Here is a 12,926-nt window from a genome sequence, read left to right as displayed (position 1 = left end):
GCTGCTTCAACGTCAATTATGGATAAAGCAATATTTCAACATTTACTACGAAACATGTGATTAAAACCTACCAACCAGTGTAAGGCTGGATACATCTAAGACCATGTTGTTTAGATTTGTCCAATCAAGTTTCTCTCAGATCTGTCCCAATTATTATCAGCAATCACTTTACGGGTGTGAAGTCCGGCAGAGGTGGGAAAGAGTGTGCCAGTGGGGACCTGAGTGTTGGTGGCTACATCACGTGAGATGTGAGAGCTGTATCAGAGCATGAAGGGAGTCTGTGGGGGGGGGGGGAGGGGGGCTGCTTAATAAGGAGAACCAGTGAGTGATGGAGAGTAAGGAGCTTTATCCCTCCTCATCAGTGTCACTTTGCTAGCTCGTCACTGCTGGTTGATCTGAACCTTCCTCCAAACTCTTTTCTCCATCCCAAGACTTTTTCCTCCTCTTGTTACCTAGAAACAGAGGAGAGATTTAGGCCATCACTGGTTAATAAAACACCTGTCATAACCTGTTGCTGCATCCGTTTTATCCTCATAATCTCATCCTTAAATTTGCTTTTCTTGTGATTCTCTTTGAACTACCTCACATTTGCTGTTAACTGAAGTAACGTAGCATCAAGCAGCAGAGCTGCTAAATTAAAGTCAATGAGTCATATCCTCTCTGAGCCAACAGTTGCAGCTGGAGAATCTGCTCTGCTGAAAAGGAGTAGGATGCAGCGAGGGTCACGACACATCACCTGTTGCTAAGATACGCTCGGCACTGTTTCCTATGTCTGACAGAAGTTAGGGCCCATGGGACGGTGTGTGGGGGTGTGCTGTTGCGTCTGTGTTCGTGACAGATTGCTCACTCAATTTACGCAACAGCTTCTTCCCAATGTTCTCATCCGAGCTGGATAGAGACAGAGAGCTGATGAAGGGAGAGGTGGAGGGTTGAGACTCCATAGGCACGTCTGAGGAGAAGGTTTACAAAAGAGTTAGACAGCGGCGATACAGCAGTGTAGAAGGAGGGACATAACCCCCAGACCTACGCTGATATGTACTGTAAACAGACGACAAGATAGTTGCTTTAGAGACTTTATTATTAGGAAAACTGACTCGAGCTAAATGAAGGAAGGAATTAACAAACATCTCCTGATGGGGACCACTGTGTTCATACTTAATGTAATATAACCCCTTAAATATGACACTACAATGTTGTGTAACAATATATTCATAAACTGAGCAATATGTAGTGAGTTACACAGCAATCTATATCCAAAGTGTATATTATGTTATCATAATTTCAGCTGACATGAGCCACCACAAGCTAAGTAAAGCGGGAGCAGCAACATTCTTGAGTATATCGAATGCTCATCGCATTTGGAATAAACTGTTCTTTCAAGAGGAATAGTTTAGTTAGTTATTTGTTCTTTAAATGTTACATACTTTCTGGATATTGTGTGCATTTGCAGAGGAACTATAGATCTTGAACACAAATCCCTGTTAAATTTGAACTGAGACACGATTCTATAGGATTCGTGAGTCTTTTCTCCAGTCAGGATGCATGGAGCAGCACTCACCATTCTCTCCATAACTTTCTGGCCGGTCCTCACGGATGTAGGGAATCTCATCCAGGCGGAGGAACACTGTATCATTTGGACTCCTCTGCCCATCAGATTTGCTGCCTGTGAAGAGGGAGATAGACCAATCAGCCTGAAACCAAGTGCGAGCCACACAGCAGCAGCTTGTTTGTAGTTCTGCCTGTAGAGGGAGGTAAAGAACTTTCTATTTGTTCGGGCAATGGGTTTTTGAGGGTCTGGTAAATTTAAAAAGACAGTCGATTAAAAGTATGAGGTTTAAATTCAAACTAAAGATGAGCTACAACCGGGTGAGATTTAATTGGTGAAATCTGTTGTGTTGTGATCAAACACAAAACCTGGCGGTATACGTATATAACTGGATGCTACTCTTTTATTGACAACCAGCAGAACCATCTGTCCAGTGATGTTTCCTAATGACACTCACACTCACACACACAAACTGGGTGGCGTGTTGCACACAGCAACAGATGGTATGTGGGAAAATCCTTTAAGCCTTGAACCCAGTACAGATTGGATGATGCCATGTTTGCACCAGTTTTGTGAGTCACTGTGGGTGTTTAAATTAGAGGATGCATTCATGACTGATATAATAAATCGAAAGAAAATAGGTTAAACTTGCATTTCGGAAACTATCCTGGGTGAAGCATCACAAGTAATTTCATTACTTTTTTTCATTTAATTATGTTATTTGGATTGGTATGAATGGCTTTTTTTCATGTATCTCTCCTGTCAGGTTTTTATCCCTAAACGCATTTGATTATTTTAACCTCCTCTTTCTTCCTCTTTAAAAGAAATATTACTTCTCCAGTGAATCAGGACATTTATGTTGAGTCTCATGGAGCTAGATCAGCATTGACTTATCAGGGCTTTGGTGTTGCTCTTACCAGAGCAGGAGAAATGTTCAAATGAATGGATGTATTTCAGAGGAAATGGAGGAAACATTGTATGTATTTGCCTATACATATGGTCAAAGGCCAGATTTAAATTTTGTAACAGATTATTCTTTTATGAATTAATTGATGAATAATTTTAGCACTTAAACCAACTCACCATAATTACACTTTGCACAGTGAACATCTACACTACTTACGGACAATACGGTTTCTTTCATTGAGCTGGGAGGTGTTGCGAAGGCCACCGTGGGGATGGAGACGTGCAAGGCGTGCCAGCCCCAGACGAGTGTGTGTGTGTGTGAGGGGGAGGGCGATGCTGTGTGAGCGGGTCTCTGGGACCCCAGGCCTCCCTTTAGCATCAGGATCCACCGGGTCTGGTGTCTGAGGGGAGCTGTCCAACCTGGTGGCTATGAGGGCGTTCTGGTAGTGGATCCTGCTGATCTGTGGGCACATAGAAAGCAAGTTTAAGACCTGCGCAAGCATGGCCGCCTGTCTAACCCCAGAGCATGTGGAGAAGAGGTGAAGGGACATCCATCATTTAAGTTTAAAATATTCATGGTTGAAATGGAGCTCAAATCATCCTTAGTAATTAAAGGAGAGAAGGTGTATGGAGAAACAGGGAGAACATATCAGAGGCAAATGCTGCAGCAGAGGACGAGTTGGCATTTTGGGGAATTTTGAAAATGTTTTGAAAATTAAAAATGTAAAAAAATGGAGGGAGTTTAAAAGTATTTTTGCCTGCTTGTGCTCACAATTTTCTTCCATTTCACTGTGCAGGAAATTATACATTTATTTGAGATTATAAACGTTGGTTGCTGATTTTTTCATACGATTCAGTGGTGTGTGTAAGCACTCATGTGTGTAACCTTAATGATCTGCAGGTCTGTGAGCTGTCGGACGGAGTAGTCTGGTAAGTAGACGCCTCCTCCTCCAGTGAGCTGTCCCACGCTGCCTCCACTCAGTAATGAATCTGATTGGTTCAGACCACTGCCTCGGGAACTATACCTCGGACCTGAGCAGATCAGAAGAAGAAAACATACTTTTAGCTGTGTATTTCTTACAGACATTATCGCTCTTGGGTAAATAACTGTTTAATTATTTAACACACCCGAATCTATCAAAATACTCAAATTATATTTTTTTTAATTTTTTATGTTCAGCACTCTGAGGTGAAATAGATGTGTTTGGCTCTGCCCTATTTATGGTGCACTAATGCAAATTCAGTCATACTTTAACTATAGTTGCGTGCACTACAGTTCTGTTGTTGTCATTTTCCAATTTTGTTTACATTTATGAAGATGTATGTTGTTGTATTTCTCTTTTCCAGTTCTCTTCATTACTTTTAACAGATTTGAATTGTGCCAATCTTGACATTACTTCAATACTGACCAGTCTAGGCAGTTAACGCTGACTTTGAAAAGAAAGTCATATTTTTTAACACAAACAGTTCCTTGAAAAAACCACACATTTAACTGTACTTGTCAAATATATTCTTATATTATATATTCAGTTTGGTGCCATACCTTAAGAGATGTTGTAATGTTTTACTTACTTTTAATTTAAGCTACAAGAGAGCAGTTCAGCACTTATGATCATACTTTTAAAAGTACTTTGTGTGCATTTTGTTGTGTAGGGCTTTTCCATTGACCTACATTTTACATGGTTTTGAGCATTTGAGCACGGCCTAGCTAAATGTTGGAGAGCAATAACAGCACAGAGAGAGAGAGACAGTAAAAAGAAGAAGTCAGTAAAAAAGCCGCTCTTGAGATGTAATACGTCTGTCCAAAGAAGGGATTTTCAAATATTTAAAAAGGGCTTCCATTTGATTTGGCTCACCCAGAACATCACATATGCAAAACATGTAACCACCAAACAGAGAGAGAGAGAGAGAGAGAGAGAGATGCTTTCTGCTTGCTCTGCAGTCTTAGATGGATTTCATATAATCCTGTGCAGGTCATGTCCTTCCACTGGGAAATTCTCTGAAATCACTTCTTTTAATTACTCACTTCCCACGGCTGTGGCTGCTTTTGCAGGCTGGGTGGGATTTAGACATCAAAAACACATCCAGCACTGCACAATTTACGATTATTGGTGCTGAACTGTCCCTGTTGTCATCATCCTCAACATCAGCCTCATTGTCATATTGATCTATATTGCTTCATGTGTGCTACTTACCAATTGGCAAGGGCGTGATGAGTGCTGGCATGCCATAATAGGAAAACGCTCCATTTTCAAAGCGAAGCGCCTCCTTTCCTATCTCTACCTCCACCCGTCCCTGCAACGACAAAACAGCCATTTACAAACATTAGCTATATGCAAATTAAGTGATACTACTTGATTACTCATCTAATGGAGCCTGCCACACAGTAAATATGCAGCAAAACACTGTAATCATAACAACTACAAGCACAGAAGGGATTTAGCTACATAATTCATCTGCAACTTCGGTCACTTGTATTACTGTCTGGTTTCAAAAGCAGCAGAAGAGGGATTCACCTGCAGAACGAGGACAAAGTAGTCCACAGGTCTGTTTCTCTGGAAGAGGTAGTGTTGAGGAGCGTGTTTGTTCTTGGGGTTGAACTTGAGTTCCTGCACAATGCTGGGATGTTTGATGAGACGCAGTAAGATCTTCTCTGACAGGTGGCATTGCCTAAAAGGCTCCACCTCTAAAAGATAAACGCATATAGACACAAATGTAGAATTACACACGTCCTTGTCCTGGTTTTTAACCTGCAATACATTGCGTGCACCCATAAATACTCCGCATGCACGCTTATTAAACACACATATATACGATGCTACCTGTTGCCAAGAAGCGGTGTGTTGCGAGCAGCAACTGGGGCGAGATTTTCACCTTCAGCTCATTTTCTGCCAGTTTGAAGATAGAGAAATCCTGCTGTTTCCTCTCGTGGTTGGACACACGTCGCTTGTTTCTATTATCAGCTATGAACACACACAGATTGCTAATCATACAAGTGCATGGAAGCCAGTGCTAATTTCATATTTCATATATGCTCTGTTACTCTTTCACTGATTATTAGTTTGTGTTAGGTACAGTAGCCTATTCTTAGTAACACTGAGGTGTCACTGAGCTCATTAGTTGATGCTAACAAACACTACATGTATTAGTAAGTTTATCTCTAGCAGCAGATAGCGTGGGATTATCCCCCTCTGATTGATCAATTGACTTATCCTCTGCGGACACGAGGAGCATGCATTACATCCCATTAAATACATCGTAGCTGCAGCAGGAACAGCTGGTGCTATAATTGCCTGAAGTGCACATTCTGGAGAGATTAGATCCCCTGTGCTATATATACACACATCATTACGCACAAGCAGACACACAAAGAAACCTGAGTTTATGAACTCCCACGCAAGTGCACCAATGACTGCTTCAGACTCTCTGCATGTAATTAAAATTGTAGCACACTTCAAAGTTTTATGTTCATGGCTTATGGGATTGTTTTTGGAAGTTACTTTCCCAATTGTGTGCAAATACTGTGGTCAAATCCAGTGAGAGAAATGAAAGCACAGACCAGATTAAATATGAAATGAAGGGAGTTTGGCATTTGACTTCCTTTCTGTGGAGAGCCTTTCCAGCCAATTAAATATGAGCGGATTATGGTGATTATCTGTGAGACTGGGCCATTAATTTACATTATTTAATTAGGCATCAGCAAGGAGCTGGTAGCAAAAGAGAGGAGAGAGCGTGAGATCAATAGTTTAATGAGAAAACAGGAGAGGAGATAGTGGAACGGAAAATCAATTGTTCTATAAATGCTAAACTGCTACTTATAACAGCCCTAAATATTACGATATTCTGTATTTGTTGTTGAATTGAGTGTTTCTCTGTGATGTTGTGGACCCCACAGAGCTGAACAAACTCAGCTGTGAAAATATATTGAGTGTGGCAGCTGGAAATGTAATCAAATTGATTCACAGCTAATGCAACAGTGACTTTGAAAACTCAGTGTTTCATAATCAGCTTGTTTATGCATCATACGTACTAAACAGGTCTGTCTCATCCACAATCTCAGACTTGATGATCTCTTCTATGACGTCCTCCAGTGTGACGATGCCCATCACTTCATAGAAGGGGTCTCCGTCACCTTCGCTGTTCACCCTCTGCACCACAGCCAGGTGGGACTTGCCTGCGTTCATCCCAAAACATAAAGGGTGAGTTCACAATGCCACTTTGTGCTCAAATCTGTCCATGAAAATGGGTTGAGAGGCAACGTCACCGGATAAAAATAACACGAGTCAACAGCCTCCAACTGGATCTGTGCAGAGATGAAAATCAGCATTAATACACCAGCTGGAGCTGAGAGGGCATAAACACAGGAGAACACTGACTGAGAGCTTGAATATTGCATTATTCCAATGTCAGGATGGCCCTTGCGTGTGTGTGTGTGTGTGTGTGTGTGTGTGCGTGTGTGTGTGTGTGTGTGTGTGTGACTCAGACGAGAAGAAAGTGGGCACATTGGGGGATTAGCCTGGAGACACTTGACAGTTTGGAAGACTTGGGCCCTTACGTAAACACTGGGATTATGCAATCAGTCTGGGGATGTCTGCATCTGCCGACGAAAACTGCCCATGCTACTGCGTGCACCTCTGTAAACACATACATACGCATGCATACACACTTTACACATTCATGAGCAGACGCAGCGCTCCTTTTCAGTAACCGTTAGGCTGAACATGACATGCCTGCCAGGTACAATGACACGGGGCGCCAGCAGGATCTCCGGAATGAGTCAATAAAGCAATTGTGACAAGAAGTTAAAGTTGCCACCACAGTCGAACATCACCGGGAAAGCAGAACAAACTACCCTGAACACATCATCACTTTCAACTCCCCAAAAACACAGATATATGAAAAACATTTACATTATTATGTATTCATTGTACATTCAAGTGAGTTATCTAACCAAACGTACGACGTCACTAGAACACAGATTTCAACAGTCTGCGACTTTACTTGAACAGAATCAGTGGCTCGTATGAGACGGGCCGATTTAGGGGATCACTGCCAGGGGATAAAATGGATCAAATACTTTAATCCACCGCAACAAGACAAAACAAAAACCTGATTGCCTGACAGGCAGCCATCTCCGAACAGGAAACACTGGCTGAGATGACGAGGTCTTGCTCAGCGCTCAGGTCAGCTTGTCTGAAGAGCTGAGGTGAGTCAGAGAGTCAGATTTGCCATCAGCTGGTGATGTGCCCAGGCACTGCATTACATCATTCATATGTTACATAATACTCTTGCAGATGACACACACACTCACACACACTCACACACAGACACACATGCCCGCGGCAAAACTGAATCTACCGTGGATGTCCTCTTTGAAAATGTTTCTGCTCCGCCGGTTTCCCAGCCTCCTTGTTGTTTTAGATTGTGATGTTTGCATATGATCTTGCATTACGTGTTTGTTTCATGTCTGTCTCTGCAAACATTACAGCCATACTATACTACATGAGCAAATAATGTATTGGTTATATTTCTATTTTTTTCTCTCTCCCTGTTTTACACACACAAGCCCACACAACAACTTATGCATACATTTAGTTTATAAAGAACATAATGGCTGCCTTCTATAATGTGCTATTAACTACAAGTTTGGATTTATTGTGTGTATTGTTAAGTGTACTACATAGTTTCTTTAGTAAGTTTGTACAGCACATTTGAGGGAGACATATTGTACATTTTACTCCACTACATATATTTAACTCCCGCAGGTATGTACTTTTCAGATTAAGATTTTACATACAAAACACATGATCAGTTTATACAATATGAAGCATATTGTTATTGAATAAGCTTTCCAGCAGTGTATGTAGCAGTTAAAAGGATCTACACCTTAACCAACTACAAAATTAAATCATCACTTAGATGCTAATGCCCTAATAAATATGATTAATGTATACTAATGGCATACTGACACAGGCCATTCTGCATCACTTTTTATATGTTGATGTTGTGTATAATAATTGTAAAGTTTAGATTGCAATACTTTTACTTGTAATGGAGTGTTTTAAACATGTTGTGTTACTACTTTGAATTAAGAAAATGCCATTGTTATGCTACGTTATGTATTATTATTTTTTTTATTTTTTTATTGTCGCGTTTGAGGAAATGTGTAACCTGATTAAACCGAAAATAAAATGATTGAAAGTAAGGAGAAGCTCACCCCCAATAAATCTAAATATTTACAGAGAATTGTGTGTTGCTCATGATGCCATGAAAGCACATCTGCATCATTTAATGAGCATTGCCTTCGGTATGACATTATATAAATGTACATTCCATTGAACAGCATGTTTGCAGTGCTTTCTTTCTTTTATTACATAACTGGTGACATTTCCTTCCTTTTCTCCAACACAGACCTCCCCCCAGCCCATCACCCTTCCCAGTGAGACGTCTCCACAGCTCCCAGCAGGCTTCCTGGGCAGAAGGAGACTCTAATCCATGCGAGCAGGAGGTGAGAGGGGAAGGGAAAAGGTTGGAGCTGAATTTTTCATGGTTGCTCTGCAGGTTTGGATGCCGACGACCCACAGAGAGAAGCTTCAAAGTCACCGCGGGCTAACAATTAGGTGCACACACACACAATCGAAAGGTGACCTTTTCACCCAACCGTATCTATAAATAACACACAATAAGGAAACACGCTGGGTTAGACTGGGCCTGTGGATCACAAGTGTCAGACCAAAGCTATCCTTCATAATCCTGAACAAAATTAAGCTGTAGACCTCGTAACCTGTAAGTGGCAATCTAATTTATAACCCTGCCGAGGTCTCCTCAGTGTCCACTTTCACATTCTAATCAAAACCACAGCGGCCTCTGGCCGACATATTGAGCTCTCTCTCTGTCAATGAAACAGGTTTACATCCTAATCCCCCCAACATAAGCCAATGTCAATGAATATCTTACATAACAGCCGTTCCAGTAGCCTCTCATATGTCTCCATTTTAGCGTGTGACACCATCAGGGGACTAGTTTGAGCTGTTTGCTGCTCAGAATCATATTCAACGTTATCATCCAGACTGAATGGATTCCCTGGGGAGAAGCGACACACTTTTTTTTGTGGTAGTGAACGGATGCCTTCTATCACTGCATGTGCATGATGTAATACTGTGAATGCACTTATCAGCAAAGATGCTTATCAGACAAAAGATGTGTGAGTCAGAGAGCGATAGAGATGATATTCATTAAGTCTACTGATATTCCAGTGAGAGCTAAAGCCTGCACTCTCGCTAAATTCCTTTTTGACATTAGATAAAAGTGCAAATCCGATAACCGGTGCACAACATATTGAAAGGGGAAACAAGCAGGGGCCAAGGGGGCATACAAAGTTCACTGTGTTGTTGTCATGGGGAAATTACTTTTACTACATGCATTTTGAAGGTATAACCCCATTCTGATCCTTGGTAGCCTCTAACTTCTGGCTGAACCAGACTCCCTGTGTGACACTGTATCAGATTTCACATATGGCTCCCACTGCTCGTGAGTTCAAAGGGCTTTGCTGGCAGGCCCACTGTGAGCCAATGGACTGATGACATTTACTTCTGCACTGAAAACTTTTTAAAGTCACATTTAACTCCTAGGTGGTGGGAGGGGACTTTGAGATTGTTCCAAGACATATATATGGCCTCACACACTGACTTCTTACTCAGACGTTCCAAAAACAAAAGACCCACCTCCCTCCTGCAGAGTACTTCTGAGAGCTGACCTCTGATATGATTTTAAAGTGAAGAGTTACCTCTCTTAAATTCCTCCAGCATCACATCCAGCTTGGTGTCATTGAACACGCAGTGCATGGGATGCTTGTAAAACTGAGTAATTGTTTTTAGGGGAGTGCAATCGTCAGGATCCACGAAGGCCAAGTCTTTGACAAACAGGATGTCCACGATGTTGGACCTCTCGTTCTCGTAGACCGGAATCCGGGTGAAACCGCTCTGCATCATGTCCGACATGGTGCAGAAATCCAGCGTGGCGTCCGAGCACACCATGTAGCAGTCTGACAGCGGAGTCAGCACATCGTCAACGGTCTTGGTCCTCAGCTCCAGGGCTCCCTGGATGATGTTGAGCTCCTCTTTGACCAGGTCGTGGTACGGATCAGTGACACGTAGCATGGCCACCAACTTCTCCCTGGTGTAGAAGCTGCTGATCTCTTGGTGCAGCAGGATGTCCAGAATCTTTGAGACCGGGTAGGCGATGGGGAAGAACACCAGCATCAGCAGGCGGGTCGCGCCGAGGGTCTTGGAGGCGATGGCGAGACTGTGCCTGGACGCCAGGGAGTGAGGTAAGATCTCGCCAATGAAGAATATCCCCAAAGTACAAGAGGCAGTTGAGAGAGCAGTCATTCCTAAAATCTGGCACATCCACACCACAAAGCATGTATTTGTCAGCACGTTGCCAAGCACCACAGTGCAGAGGATGTAGTTTCCATGTTTACGCACCGACTCTATCTTCTGTGCGTATTTCTGCTCCTTCTCTGTGCCACTGTTTTGCAGCACCCGCAGCTCCACAGGGTCCAGAGCCAGCATGCTTATGTTCAGACCGCTGCAGAGTGCAGACAGTCCTAACAAGAGCACCGAAACACCTGCCTGGAGCCAAACATCTGCCTCTGGAGGTCTCTCTGCCACCGCCAACCAGAAGTCTTTGGTGCTGAAGTGTTCCCACTTCACTCCATCAAACGCGCACATGGAGTAGTATTTGATCACCTCGCCTCTGCGCAGGTCTTTCGCGAGCAGCTCCACCAGAACGGAGTTGTGACTTGAGGCCGATCTGAAAGAGCCCAGCAGCTCGATGTCGGAGCTCCGGGCATTCTCTTCTTCGCAGGGATTCCCTGTGGACGAGAGCCGCCCCTCCGTGGCCCCGCTGTCCTCGCTGTCCCCACCCGGTTCCTCAATAAACGCGATCCACGGCGGGGGTCTGCCGCTCATGTTCCGGCTGTTGGGATGCTCCGTAGCAGGAGATGCGGAGTAGTACACCCTCAGTATGAAGCGGGTGCCCTCGGTCGCCCGCAGTACTCCATCCTGCACGGACAGCTCTCCGCTCTGGGTGTCTTCCGGCCGGACGCCGAGCAGTGCTGCTGTCGGGGCAGGCAGAGAGGAGAGGGTGACGGTGAGAACGAGAAGAGAAAGCTGGTGCGGATGCAGCATGCAGCAGAGAGCATCCACAGCATCAGCAGCCATCATGCTGAATGAACTACTGAAGGACATGGGAGAACTGGGTCACGTGGTCTGCGGATGGGATAGATGGAGCAGCTGGGTGGCCATATCCACGCAGAAGAGAATGTGTACGGGAGAGAGAGAGAGAGAGAGAGAGAGAGAGAGAGAGAGAGAGAAAAGAGAGGCACCACAACCACATGACAAATCATGACGTAGCCTGTCTTATTTTCTTTTGCCACATTCTAAAAATAGAAGGCAGGAAATGCCCAACCATAAATTATTAATTTGATACACGGGATCAAACAACACGTGCAGCTATGTTTTAGAAACCCCTAAAAAAGGCTAGAATAAATTTAAAGCACATATGTAACCATTATGATAAGGAAAGAAATACATATACATGCATGATTGAGAGGGTCACCAAAAAAACAATTGAGATCATAACCGAGTTTCAAGGAACAAAACCGTAGAGCTTTTATTTGTGCGGCAATATTAGTTGGGATCAACACATATTACACAGCTAAAATGTGTTTTTACTGTCTCCACTAGATGGCAGCATTATCATCTGTTTCTGAAAGTCTACTTCATATCAGACTTGTTACACGGGATAGTGTGTGTGGATTTATTTCTTTGTTATAAGTTATCAATTTGTTTTTCAGAATTCGCACCCCGTAAAAAATTGAATAATTGTCATAGTCTCTCAACACATTTTAGAAGGATACTTTTGGATCCTGCAACTTTATAATTATAACACTTATACCATGAAATGCATTATACATATAGACCGACCTATTAAAGATGAATAGGCATGTTAATATTAAGAACATGAAAAATGAATTCAGATTCATGAAAATAAATTTCCGATATTGTTAGTTATTGCACATTGATCCGCCTGTCAGACTGAACTGAAGGTGAGAACTGAGTGCTGCCAGGTCTTCAACACTACACACGGTCTCTCTGCTCTCCATCAGCCACACATCCACAACATTTGGAGTGAAATACTTTGCACACAAGAACAAAACAATGTGGCTACTTTAAACGTGTCTTGTCTGCACCACTTCTGCAACAACAGTATCATCCAATTTGAACATCTTCGGTATACCTTCGGAATACATTTTCTCTATCCGAAAACAAAAGTTGTATTTTCTGTTGTATTTAACATTAGTTATGTCGATATTTAAACGTTGTCGTTGACAGATAAAAAGAAAAAAAAACGTTGTTTCAAAACGAAAATCAACGAAAATCCATAACAGAACATTCCTCTGTGTTTGGCT

At 42.8% G+C, this 12,926-nt stretch overlaps 1 protein-coding gene across 1 annotated transcript; it reads right to left on the bottom strand.

Annotated features, from left to right (window-relative positions):
- Positions 1-372: 372 nt before the first annotated feature.
- On the bottom strand, positions 373-11,703 carry LOC117744116 (metal transporter CNNM1). The gene is made up of 10 exons (XM_034552234.1): positions 10,239-11,703; positions 6,483-6,626; positions 5,275-5,415; positions 4,969-5,138; positions 4,648-4,747; positions 3,339-3,484; positions 2,670-2,913; positions 1,559-1,663; positions 848-949; positions 373-452 (listed from the first exon to the last, which is right to left on the bottom strand). Exons 1-10 carry the CDS (start codon positions 11,701-11,703, stop codon positions 373-375), a joined length of 2,697 nt encoding a protein of 898 aa, XP_034408125.1.
- Positions 11,704-12,926: the final 1,223 nt, after the last annotated feature.

This window comes from Cyclopterus lumpus, chromosome 15 (genome assembly GCF_009769545.1).
Source record: "Cyclopterus lumpus isolate fCycLum1 chromosome 15, fCycLum1.pri, whole genome shotgun sequence".
Taxonomy (NCBI): domain Eukaryota; kingdom Metazoa; phylum Chordata; class Actinopteri; order Perciformes; family Cyclopteridae; genus Cyclopterus; species Cyclopterus lumpus.
The sequence above is the reverse complement of the archived record's forward strand: the minus strand, read 5'-3'. Positions and strand labels throughout refer to the sequence as shown.

Excerpts from the sequence above, each read along its gene's own strand:
- LOC117744116 (XM_034552234.1), bottom strand. The coding sequence starts at position 11,703 with ATGTCCTTCAGTAGTTCATTCAGCATGATGGCTGCTGATGCTGTGGAT. Across the intron at positions 4,748-4,968 it reads ACTTTGTCCTCGTTCTGCAG|GGACGGGTGGAGGTAGAGAT; the intron begins GTGAATCCCTCT and ends TTGTCGTTGCAG. Across the intron at positions 950-1,558 it reads AGAAAGTTATGGAGAGAATG|ACGTGCCTATGGAGTCTCAA; the intron begins GTGAGTGCTGCT and ends CCTTCTCCTCAG.